Source organism: Oncorhynchus gorbuscha, linkage group LG24 (assembly GCF_021184085.1).
Source record: "Oncorhynchus gorbuscha isolate QuinsamMale2020 ecotype Even-year linkage group LG24, OgorEven_v1.0, whole genome shotgun sequence".
Taxonomy (NCBI): domain Eukaryota; kingdom Metazoa; phylum Chordata; class Actinopteri; order Salmoniformes; family Salmonidae; genus Oncorhynchus; species Oncorhynchus gorbuscha.
Window position 1 is genome coordinate 20,724,525 of NC_060196.1, and position 12,211 is coordinate 20,736,735.

Below are 12,211 nucleotides of genomic sequence, written 5' to 3' on the forward strand. Positions count from 1 at the left end.
AACAAACCAGTTTGTGCATCAATACCGGTATATTGTCAAATACAGTATACCCCCCAGCCCTAATTGACATTCCCAGGCTTAGTTACATTTGTCCGTTTTTGGCCAGAATATTGAGTCATTAAAACAAACAGCGCATCCTGAATGAAGGCAGCAAACAATGTACCAGGCCAACTGTGATTTACAACCGGATAGCAATATTCTCTGGGCTACAAAGAAATGGATTGGAGAATGATATTAATCATACACTGAACTGCAGCCATCTATTCTGCCAACAATGCCTTACTGTACATCCTGGAATGTTGAGTCAAATAGAACATATTTTTAGAACCTCAAGTTGGTTTGGTAGAACAAACTGTGAATTTGATATTTTTGGACAAAGTAGTTAAAACGCAGTCAGTTCCACTTTAAGTACAGTCAGTAAAAATATAGAATTGAGAAGAAGCCGTTGTGTGTCCTGTGGGCTCACCACGCTGTGCTGGTTGTAAGGGGTGCTGCTGGAAGGGGGTTGTGACAGCGGCACACCCTGCTTGGAGTTGCTGAAAACCAGTGACTGGGGGAGAGGGGGGGGCTGGCTGGCTTTCATGGGGCCCAGGGTCTCTGCCTCTGAGGAGGATGGGGGAGTCTTCCCCAGCAGCACAGCCAGGTCAATCCTGCAGGGGACAGAGGTCAGAAATCGTTAGTAATTAGCCTTGTCCAAGCCAGAATGGCCCATAGGGCAGTAGCTCATCTCTTGCTTCTGTAGCGCGAGTCAGCTTGATGTACAAGTACACCCCCTGGACAGAATGCTAACCTATTACAGGGTCTGTGCAACAGATGTTGTTCTGATTCATGTTAGCTAACCAATTGTATGTATGATAGTACATTTTGGGGTTGATGAAACCAGATACAGAGCTGAAAATCATAGGCATAACACAAGAAGTGCTTGAATCAATTTTTGATTTTCTCAGTAACTTTGGCCATATGACTAGACTGCAGTTTGGTGATGTTGAAGATTAATTGTTTAAATGGACATGAGACAAGATACACACACTTGCATGGCTTTCAGTGAGTGGGTGAGGAGTTCAGCCATATAAATCTTAGCCAAATACATTTAAACTCAGTTTAACAATTCCTGACATTAAATCCTAGTAAAAATTCCCCGTCTTAGGTCAGTTAGAATCACCACTTTATTTTAAGAATGTGAAATGTCAGAATAATAGTAGAGAATCATTTCTTTCAGTTTCAATTTCTTTCATCACATTCCCAGTGGGTCAGAAGTTAACATACACTCAATTAGTATTTGGTAGCATTGCCTTAAAATGGTTTAATTTGGATCAAACATTTCGAGTAGCCTTCCACAAGCTTCCCACAATAAGTTAGGAGGAATAGGCCAAAATTCACCCGACAGAGCTGGTGTAACTGAGTCAGGTTCCTAGGCCACCTTGCTCGAACATGCTTTTTCAGTTCTGCCCACAAATGTTCTATAGGCTTGAGGTCAGGGCTAAGTGATGGCAGCTGCAATACCTTGACTTTGTTGTCCCTCAGCCTTTTTGCCACAACTTTGGAAGTATGCTTTGTCCATTTGGAAGACCCATTTGTGACCAAGCTATAACTGATGTCTTGAGATGTTACTTCAATATATCCACATAATTTTCCTCCCTCATGAAGCCATCTATTTTGTGAAGTGCACCAGTCCCTCCTGCAGCAAAGCACCCCCACAACATGATGCTTCCACCCCGTGCTTCACGGTTGGGATGGTGTTCTTCGGCTTGCAAGTCTCCCCCTTTTTCCTCCAAACATAACAATGGTCATTATGGCCAAACAGTTATATTTTTGTTTTATCAGACCAGAGGACATTTCTCCATTTCTATTTCTTTGTCCCCATGTGCAGTTGCAAACCGTAGTCTGGCAGTTTTTGAGCAGTGGCTTCTTCCTTGCTCAGCGGTTTTTCAGCTTATGTTGATATAGGACTCGTTTTACTGTGAATATAGACACTTTTGTACCGGTTTCCTCCAGCATCTTCACAAGGTCCTTTGCCGTTGTTCTGGGATTGATTTGTACTTTTCGCACCAATGTACGTTCATCTCTGGGAGACAGAAAGCATCTCCTTCCTGAGCAGTATGGTGGCAGCATGGTCCCATACTGTTTATACTTGCGTACTATTGTTTGTACAGATTAACGTGGTACCTTCACACGTTTGGAAATTGCTCCCAAGGACGAACAAGACTTGTGGAAGTCTACCATTTTTTTTTCTGAGGTCTTGGCTGATTTAGTTTGATTTTCCCATGAAGTCAAGAAAAGAGGAACTGAGTTTGAAGGTAGGCCTTGAAATACATCCACAGGTACACCTCCAATTGTCTCAAATTATTTCAAATAGCCTATCAGAAGCTTCTAAAGCCAAGACATCATTTTCAGAAATGTTCTAAGCTGTTTAAAGGCAGTCAACTTAGTGTATGTAAACTTTTGACCCACTGGAATTACGATACAGTGAATTATAAGTGAAATAATCTGTCTGTAAACAGTTGTTGGAAAAATTACTTGTGTCATGCACAAAGTAGAGGTCTTAACCGACTTGCCAAAACTATAGTTTGTTAACAAGAAATTTATGGAGTGGTTGAAAAACACATTTGAATGACACCAACATAAGTGTATGTAAACTTCAACTGTATATGTGTGATAGCATGACTGTAGATTGACTAGCTGTTTGTGTGTCTGCATGCCGCATCAGGCCTGCCCACCGCTGTCCTGCAGTGATGGTGACATTCTCCCGGGGGAGTGGCATGGAGGCCACACTGGAGGCTGTGAAGATCTTGGTCTCTGACAGCTAGAGAGAACGACAGAGAAATGATTAAGATCAATGTATCAGCATTAAAGGGATCAAGCCATAACTAAATGCATTAACCTAAAACTACAAACAGAAGAACAAAGCAGATGGCTGGAGTATTTCAATCGGAGTGTTCCCTATATAACACCAGAGACCCTCTTTTAGATCTGTAGCTATTTGGGCATAAGCAACACCAAGTTTAGTGTTCAGGCTTATTTGAACATCTGGGTACATATGCAGCTTCCCCCCCTACTCACAAGGCAGGCAATACGCTCGACCTCATCTTTACTAGATGCTGTTCTTCCACTAACCTCATTGCAACTCCCCTCCAAGTCTCCGACCACTACCTTGTATCCTTTTCCCTCTCGCTCTCATCCAACACCTCCCACACTGCCCCTACTCGGATGGTATCGCGCCGTCCCAACCTTCGCTCTCTCTCCCCCGCTACTCTCTCCTCTTCCATCCTATCATCTCTTCCCTTCTCCAACCTATCTCCTGATTCTGCCTCCTCAACCCTCCTCTCCTCCCTCTCTGCATCCTTTGACTCTCTATGTCCCCTATCCTCCAGGCCGGCTCGGTCCTGCCCTCCCGCTCCGTGGCTCGATGACTCATTGCGAGCTCACAGAACAGGGCTCCGGGCAGCCGAGCGGAAATGGAGGAAAACTCGCCTCCCTGCGGACCTGGCATCCTTTCACTCCCTCCTCTCTACATTTTCCTCCTCTGTCTCTGCTGCTAAAGCCACTTTCTACCACGCTAAATTCCAAGCATCTGCCTCTAACCCTAGGAAGCTCTTTGCCACCTTCTCCTCCCTCCTGAATCCTCCTCCCCCTCCCCCCCCTCCTCCCTCTCTGCAGATGACTTAGTCAACATCCGATCCTCGTTTGCTAAGTCAAACGACACCGCTGGTTCTGCTCACACTGCCCTACCCTGTGCTCTGCCCTACAGACCAGTATCCCTTCTTTCTTTTCTCTCCAAAACTCTTGAACGTGCCGTCCTTGGCCAGCTCTCCCGCTATCTCTCTGAATGACCTTGATCCAAATCAGTCAGGTTTCAAGACTAGTCATTCAACTGAGACTGCTCTCCTCTGTATCACGGAGGCGCTCCGCACCGCTAAAGCTAACTCTCTCTCCTCTGCTCTCATCCTTCTAGATCTATCGGCTGCCTTCGATACTGTGAACCATCAGATCCTCCTCTCCACCCTCTCCGAGTTGGGCAGCTCCGGCGCGGCCCACGCTTGGATTGCGTCCTACCTGACAGGTCGCTCCTACCAGGTGGCGTGGCGAGAATCTGTCTCCTCACCACGCGCTCTCACCACTGGTGTCCCCCAGGGCTCTGTTCTAGGCCCTCTCCTATTCTCGCTATACACCAAGTCACTTGGCTCTGTCATAACCTCACATGGTCTCTCCTATCATTGCTATGCAGACGACACACAACTAATCTTCTCCTTTCCCCCTTCTGATGACCAGGTGGCGAATCGCATCTCTGCATGTCTGGCAGACATATCAGTGTGGATGACGGATCACCACCTCAAGCTGAACCTCGGCAAGACGGAGCTGCTCTTCCTCCCGGAGAAGGACTGCCCGTTCCATGATCTCGCCATCACGGTTGACAACTCCATTGTGTCCTCCTCCCAGAGCGCTAAGAACCTTGGCGTGATCCTGGACAACACCCTGTCGTTCTCAACTAACATCAAGGCAGTGGCCCGTTCCTGTAGGTTCATGCTCTACAACATCCGCAGAGTACGACCCTGCCTCACACAGGAAGCGGCGCAGGTCCTAATCCACGCACTTGTCATCTCCCGTCTGGATTACTGCAACTCGCTGTTGGCTGGGCTCCCTGCCTGTGCCATTAAACCCCTTCAACTCATCCAGAACGCCGCAGCCCGTCTGGTGTTCAACCTTCCCAAGTTCTCTCACGTCACCCCGCTCCTCCGTTCTCTCCACTGGCTTCCAGTTGAAGCTCGCATCCGCTACAAGACCATGGCGCTTGCCTACGGAGCTGTGAGGGGAACGGCACCTCAGTACCTCCAGGCTCTGATCAGGCCCTACACCCAAACAAGGGCACTGCGTTCATCCACCTCTGGCCTGCTCGCCTCCCTACCACTGAGGAAGTACAGCTCCCGCTCAGCCCAGTCAAAACTGTTCGCTGCTCTGGCCCCCCAATGGTGGAACAAACTCCCTCACGACGCCAGGACAGCGGAGTCAATCACCACCTTCCGGAGACACCTGAAACCCCACCTCTTTAAGGAATACCTAGGATAGGATAAGTTTCCCTCTCACCCCCCCCTTTAAGATTTAGATGCACTATTGTAAAGTGACTGTTCCACTGGATGTCATAAGGTGAATGCACCAATTTGTAAGTCGCCCTGGATAAGAGCGTCTGCTAAATGACTTAAATGTAAATGTAAAATGTGATTTTGGTGATATATTTTTTTAAATGGTCAAAAGAGGCATACAAATAGGCATACCACCAAATCAATAAATAGGCATAGTAAAAAAGGTACTCACGTCCTCATTCCAGTCCTCAGTACCCCACTCTTCTGTTGCACTCCTCCAGGCACCTATAGGAATGTAAAAGAAAGAAACAAACTGTACTGAGTACTAGGTTTCAAACCAACAGGCATCAAACAGAAAAGGAGATGCAATGTTTAGGGCCTCAGAAGATGGTGGTTCAATCTTACTAGGGACAGAGTCAAATTTGGGTTGGTAATTTGTTCCCTCTCCTCCCGCTGTGTACTCAATCCCTACAAGAAAGGAGAAGTGAGAGGTGAGACCTGTGATTGAGGAGTTAGCGAGAACTTTGGTCATCTCTCAGTTCAACTAGGGATAACCGGTAACACGAAAGTAGCTCACCTTTTAGCCAGGCAAATTTCTATAGCAACAAATCCTTCAGAACTAACCTGGCTAACTCCATTTATCCTGAATGACGTGTCTGAGCCGTGAGTTGAGGAGCAATGAAATCAGATTCCCTCTTTCTTGCAAAGACTACCTCCTCATGCCCTTTATTTGAGGAAAACTGATTAAAGATTTTATAAAAACATTGTGTATTTTCTTTTTTAAATAAAGGTGCAACTGTACACATGTTCATACCGGTTGGTCCAGTTGAACGGAGACCTCTGGTTGCGCTGAACCCAAATTAATACGTACATTTTTTTTTACAAAATAAAAACGCTAGACCTATAGGCTATGCCTACACTGCGTTGTAGGCCTGTGCCTCTTGAGTAAATCTGAGCTGAAAATATCATGTCAGGCTATTCAGTTATAACAAGAGCCTATGCAAACATTTATCAAAATTATAATCTTAATTGGTACATTTCAAACAGTCCATTAGTTAGGAGCAACGGGGAACTAAACTCAGCAAAAAAAGAAACTGATTTTTTTTCAAGACCCTGTCTTTCAAAGATAATTCGTAAAAATCCAAATAACTTCACAGATCTTCATTGTAAAGTGTTTAAACACTGTTTCCCATGCTTGTTCAATAAACAATTAATGAACATGCACATGTGGAACGGTCGTGAAGACATCAGACGGTAGGCAATTAAGGTCACAGTTATGAAAACTCAGGACACTAAAAAGAGGCCTTTCAACTGACTATGAAAAACACCAAAAGAAAGATGCCCAGGGTCCCTGCTCAACTGCGTGAACATGCCTTAGGCATGCTGCAAGGAGGCATGAGGACTGCAGATGTGTCCAGGGCAATAAATTGCAATGTCCGTACTGTGAGACGCCTAAGACAGCGCTACAAGGAGACAGGACAGACAGCTGACCGTCCTCGCAGTGGCAGACCACGTGTAACAACACCTGCACAAGATCGGTACATCCGAACATCACACCTGAGGGACAGGTACAGGATGGCAACTGTATCGATTTGGAGGTGGAGGGTCCGTCATGGTCTGGGGTGGTGTGTCACAGCATCATCAGACTGCCTGCAATGACAACAAGCTCAATCTCAACGCTGTGCGTTACAGGGAAGACATCCTCCTTCCTCATGTGGTACCCTTCTTGTAGGCTCATCCTGACATGACCCTCCAGCATGACAATGCCACCAGCCATACTGCTCGTTCTGTGCATGATTTCCTGTAAAACAGGAATGTCAGTGTTCTGCCATGGCCAGCAAAGAGCCCAGATCTCAATCCCATTGAGCAGGTCTGGGACCTGTTGGATCAGAGGGTGAGGGCTAGGGCCATTCCCCCCCAGAAATGTCCAGGAACTTGCAGGTGCCTTGGTGGGAAAGTGGGGTAACATCTCACAGCAAGAACTGGCAACGCTGGTGCAGTCCATGAGGAAGAGATGCACTACAGTACTTAACCTCTCTGCGCACGGAACCCGCTAGCAGGCTGAAATTCCACAACATACGGTGATCGCTACATAAATAGTCATATTAAACATTCATGAAAATACAAGTGTCTCACATGTTTCGAAAGCCTAGAATCTTGCTAATCCAACTGCGTTGTCAGATTTTTAAAAGGATTTACTGCGAAAGGATACGATGCGATTATCTGAGCATAGAGCCCCATAGAAAAATACAATTTTAAACAGCACAGGCGTAACATAATCACAAACTGCATTAAAATAAATGAATGATCTTTTGCTTGATAAAATCCGTTTTTATAGCCTAACACGAAACATTTTGTGAACCGCTTGTGTTGTGAATTCCATCTCATTCCATTTTCGACAACACATTCCAGTTAAATAACCCACACAGAACGTGACTTTTCCAGTCATGTTTGGTTTCACTGCAATCAACTGGTTTGTTTGTAACACAATCATTTCAGTATCGACTGAAAGAAACCAATTTGAAGACAACAAGTCATGACATCATTGTGCACCAATGATTTGCCCACTGTTTCGTTAAATGTAATGTAATGTAATGATTGACTGTCTTTTTTACATTACATTTACATTTAAGTCATTTAGCAGACGCTCTTATCCAGAGCGACTTACAAATTGGTGCATTCACCTTATAACATCTTTTTGCTTTTAACCCAATGACCACTGATTGTCTTGAAATCTCGCTGGGTAGATAGCCAATGAGCTGAGTTAAACGGCAATACGCCATGTTTATGTGTTGCAAGACCAACCCATGTAGTAAGCTTCAGCGTAAAGTGAGTAATTCGCTATTGAAGTTTCATACCGGAAGAAGCTACACATATTACGCACTGCAGTGTTTGTTGAATGCGCAGATTCAGCTGTTTATATATATCAATCATTATGGCGACTAAGTCAGGGAAAGCTAAATCTAAGTCTAGATATACAGATGTACACACAATTTTAGAATAAATTGATTGGGAAGGTGAGACAGAGATTGTTGTAGGACGCTTCATTTAGCGATTGTGGAGGAATATTTTTTGAATGGGAGATGACATCGTTTTGGACTGGTAAATTCTTATCATGCTAATGCCTTGTTTGAAATTAATAATACATTATTTGTGATTTAGAAGCAATATATAAACATGCAATGTCATGAAATGTGAGATGGGTGTGTCTGCCGCCCCACCCCAACCCACATGAAATAGCCTATTTGAGGTTGTTGAGAGGGCAGGACCACATCAATGGCCAAAGTGAAATGGAGACAGTAGATACAGCTGGTCTGTTGTAATATAATAAAGATAGTAGATCTAGCTGGTCTGTCATAATATAATAGAGACAGTAGATCTAGCTGAAATGTCATAATATAATAGAGACAGTAGATCTAGCTGAAATGTCATAATATAAAAGAGACAGTAGATCTAGCAGGTAATAATAATATATTCAACTTTCAACTCATATATATATATATATATATATATCTGTTTATTATACCTGTTGATACAGGGCTCATATGTGAAACTATTCTAACTGAACATTTTCTTTCAGTGACACTGACTCCGAATGGGAGTCTTATCCGGTGTCCTGTGTGAATTTAGGTATGCTCTCTAATTCTCTCATTCTCTCTCTCGGAGGACCTGAGCCCTAGGACCATGCGTCAGGACTACCTGGCATGATGACTCCTTGCTGTACCCAGTCCACCTGGCCTTGCCGCTGTTCCAGTTTCAACTGTTCTGCCTTCGGCTATGGAACCCTAAACTGTTCATTTTTACTCTTGAGGTGCTGTCCTGTTGCACCTTCTACAACCACTGATCTCCACCCGGCACAGCTAGAAGAGGACTGGCCAACCCTCAGCCTGGTTCCTCTAGGTTTCTTCCTAGGTTTTTGCCTTTCTAGGGAGTTTTTCCTAGCCACCGTGCTTCTGCATTGCTTGCTGTTTGGGGTTTTAGGCTGGGGCTATATAAATTGATTTGATAGAGGACTGAGGACTCGTCTTCCAAATATTGAAAGTGTGTAATGTTATTTTGTAAATGTATATATTTTATCAATATATACTTTTTTTCTTTATTCTTTGGGAGGGGGGGTGTTAGAACATCATTTTGGTATTTTGTATATAGTTATTTGTTTCAAAATGTATACCTTCACCAATTTGGCCACTTGGGTACATTTGAGCTACATGTGTGGGACACCTGGGTGACTTCATGATAAATTTCATGTAGCACACTCATTTTAGAACTTATCATTCTGAAACGTTGCACAAGTACTGTTGCCCTCTTATATTTTTCACTGAAATTGTCCCCATCATCCTATTGAGATGTTTGTTTTATCTTGTTCATTTTAAAGATACAATATATTTAAAAAATTCATTGTTTTATCTAAACCAGATCTATTGTGTGTTATTCTCCTACATTCAATTCACTTTTCCACAAACTTCAGAGTGTTTTCTTTTAAATGGTACCAAGAACATGCATATCCCTTGGTTCTGTGCCTGAGCTACAGGCTGTTAGATTTGGGTATGTCTTCAGGCGGAAATTGCACAAAGTAGGGGGGAGCTGCAAGAGGTTAATGCAGCTGGTGGCCACACCAGATACTGACTTATTTTTTTATTGACCCCCCCCCATTTGTTCAGGGACACATTATTCTATTTCTGTTAGTCACATGTCTGTGGAACTTGTTCAGTTCATGTCTCAGTTGTTGAATCTTATGTTCAAGATAGAAAAATTCTGCAGAACTATTTCTGCTTTTGTTTCATAGCTGCTTAATGCACAAAGAAATATAAATCCTATATAATCACCCCCTGCGCAGAAACGCTGCCTGGCAGGAGACCTGTGTGCAATGAGTGAAGTGTTAGTACATGTTATACAAGTTGGTCTAATTTACTCAAAAGTCTACAAAGTGAGACTGTCCTCGTTTTCATTTACATTGTTTTGTTCATAAACTCAGTTGTTCTCAACATTAGTTTTAGTCTGCTGCTTCAACTGGCTGGTAAAAAATCTGAGTGGCTGATATATAAAATGTATATGTTAGGCCCTGCTGTACTTTTAGTTTATGGTTGACACCATATGGTTTCTCAACGAGTTCAAATCACATGAATGCATCCAACTGGTATTTACTCCCACATGGTTACACATGCAGCATCAGAGTGGAAACTTGAGGCCCAACAGAATAATCCAGTCACAACAGACAATGCAAGGAACATTGTGAATGGCATTTAATTATCCCGCTGTATCGAAACGTGACCCCAAAACCTCGATACGTACCGAACCGTTACACCACTATTAAAATACCTATCACATTACACATTGAGTAATGAAAGAATGCATTTGAAACTTTGCACACAGTAAAACTTTTCTATGACTTAACTTCATTGGGATAGGGGGCAGCATTTTCACTTTTGGATAAAAAGCGTTCCCAGAGTGAACTGCCTCCTACTCGGTCCCAGATGCTAATATATGCATAGTATTAGTAGTCTTAGATAGAAAACACTGAAGTTTCTAAAACTGTTTGAATGATGTCTTGAGTATAACAGAACTCATATGGCAGGCAAAAACCTGAGAAAAAATCCAAACAGGAAGTGGGAAATCTGAGGTTTGTAGATTTCAACTCAGCCCCTATTGAAGATAACCAATATCCCACTATGTTGCACTTCCTAAGGCTTCCATTGGATGTCAACCATCTTTAGAACATTGTTTGATGCTTCTACTATGAAGGGGGGCTGAATGAGAAGGGAATGAGTCAAAGGTCTGGCAGAGAGCCAAGGGCTCATGACGCAGTCATGAGCTAGCTCTCGTTCCATTGCTTTTCTACAGACAATGGAATTCTCCGGTTGGAACATAATTTAACATTTATGATAAAAACATCCTAAAGATTGATTCTATACATCGTTTGATATGTTTCTACGACCAGTAATATAACCTTTTGGAATTTTTGTCCGACCTTTCCGCTGGAAGTTGCATGCGCATTTCGATTTGTTTACTAAACAGTTGATTTGTATTTGGCGCCCTGCAATTTCATTGGTTGGCGAGGTGTTCCACTAGCGTTCCCAGACAGGTTAATGAAATTACTTAAAAATCGATAGTAAGCAGAAAAAGGTGCTTGTGCATAAATAAGCACACCAGAGACGGCATTAACAATACAATAAAGACGGCACTTCTAACCATACGGCACTTCACACCATAGCTTGATGAATTTGCAAAATAGCTTTTATTTCAATTTGATTTTGGCACAAATTAAAAATTTGGCATTGAGTCGCCCATGGATTGATGTTTCAGCATTGTCTCAATGAAGAGTTTGGCGTTCAACTAGCCACGTGCAAAACGCACACGGGGTTACAAGTCTGCTAGAGTTAGAAGCAGGCGGACAAGCGATATCTACCGTTGTAGTACGGATGAAGCCTGAGCTGGAATGTGAAGCTAACTGACGCTGTCTAGCTTTAGAAAAAACTGAATAGATCTTGCATGCATCCTAGTACACCTCAGATCATTCCCAAAACGGGCAGATTAACCTCCATCAGATCCCAAGAAGTGTCTATCGAGTGTTTTTGATCAAGCAGTAGCTTGGTTTCTTAATGGCTCCTTCCTCTGGCTCTAGATAAGCTAGATGGATTTTCCACCATTTTGCTAACACTCACTTGCTAAAACACCATCTTGTAGATCTACAGTAAGTGTCTAGGCCTAGGTTGGGGTGGTTTTGGACTGGGGCTGAGCAGTAACTGGGTTCCTTACTGGCTCCTTCCTCTGGCTCCAGGTTGCCCGTGTTGTTCCAGGTGCTTCCCCTGCCGTAGCTCTCCTCTGTCTGGGTCGGCTCAGCGTAGTCTGCCGGGTTGAACGTTCTGCAAGAGAAGAAGCCGTGGTTTTGAGCACAACCACTTCCTATGGGTCTACCAATAGGAACATTTGACTGTGGGGAGATATACTTTAAAAAGGAGGAAGTAAGCAAGCAGAGCGATAGGAGAGGAAGTCTTTGAGGAGATCTGATGTGTCGCAGTTAGACAAAGTTCATCGGAGAAATGTCAGGCGAACAGATTCAAAGACTGGAGGACAACCAAGGAATGGGAGAATAATCAAGTCAGTGCTTTGTTTTCCTCAACTCTTTCTCTGGC

The 12,211-nt window shown here is 43.6% G+C and overlaps 1 protein-coding gene across 12 annotated transcripts in view; it reads right to left on the reverse strand.

Moving 5' to 3' along the window:
• Positions 1 to 12,211, reverse strand: part of LOC124013398 (ubiquitin-associated protein 2-like) — an 87,104-nt gene that overhangs the window by 42,600 nt on the left and 32,293 nt on the right. For 9 of the 12 annotated variants that reach the window (XM_046327714.1, XM_046327722.1, XM_046327724.1 and 6 more), the window contains 5 exons: positions 11,835 to 11,941; positions 5,484 to 5,546; positions 5,311 to 5,363; positions 2,718 to 2,803; positions 467 to 650 (listed from right to left, as the gene is read on the reverse strand). In XM_046327714.1, coding sequence (XP_046183670.1) covers positions 467 to 650; positions 2,718 to 2,803; positions 5,311 to 5,363; positions 5,484 to 5,546; positions 11,835 to 11,941 — 493 coding nt within the window. The remainder of the gene's footprint in view (positions 1 to 466; positions 651 to 2,717; positions 2,804 to 5,310; positions 5,364 to 5,483; positions 5,547 to 11,834; positions 11,942 to 12,211) is intronic. The other 3 variants (XM_046327725.1, XM_046327719.1, XM_046327720.1) reach the window with 1 other exon arrangement.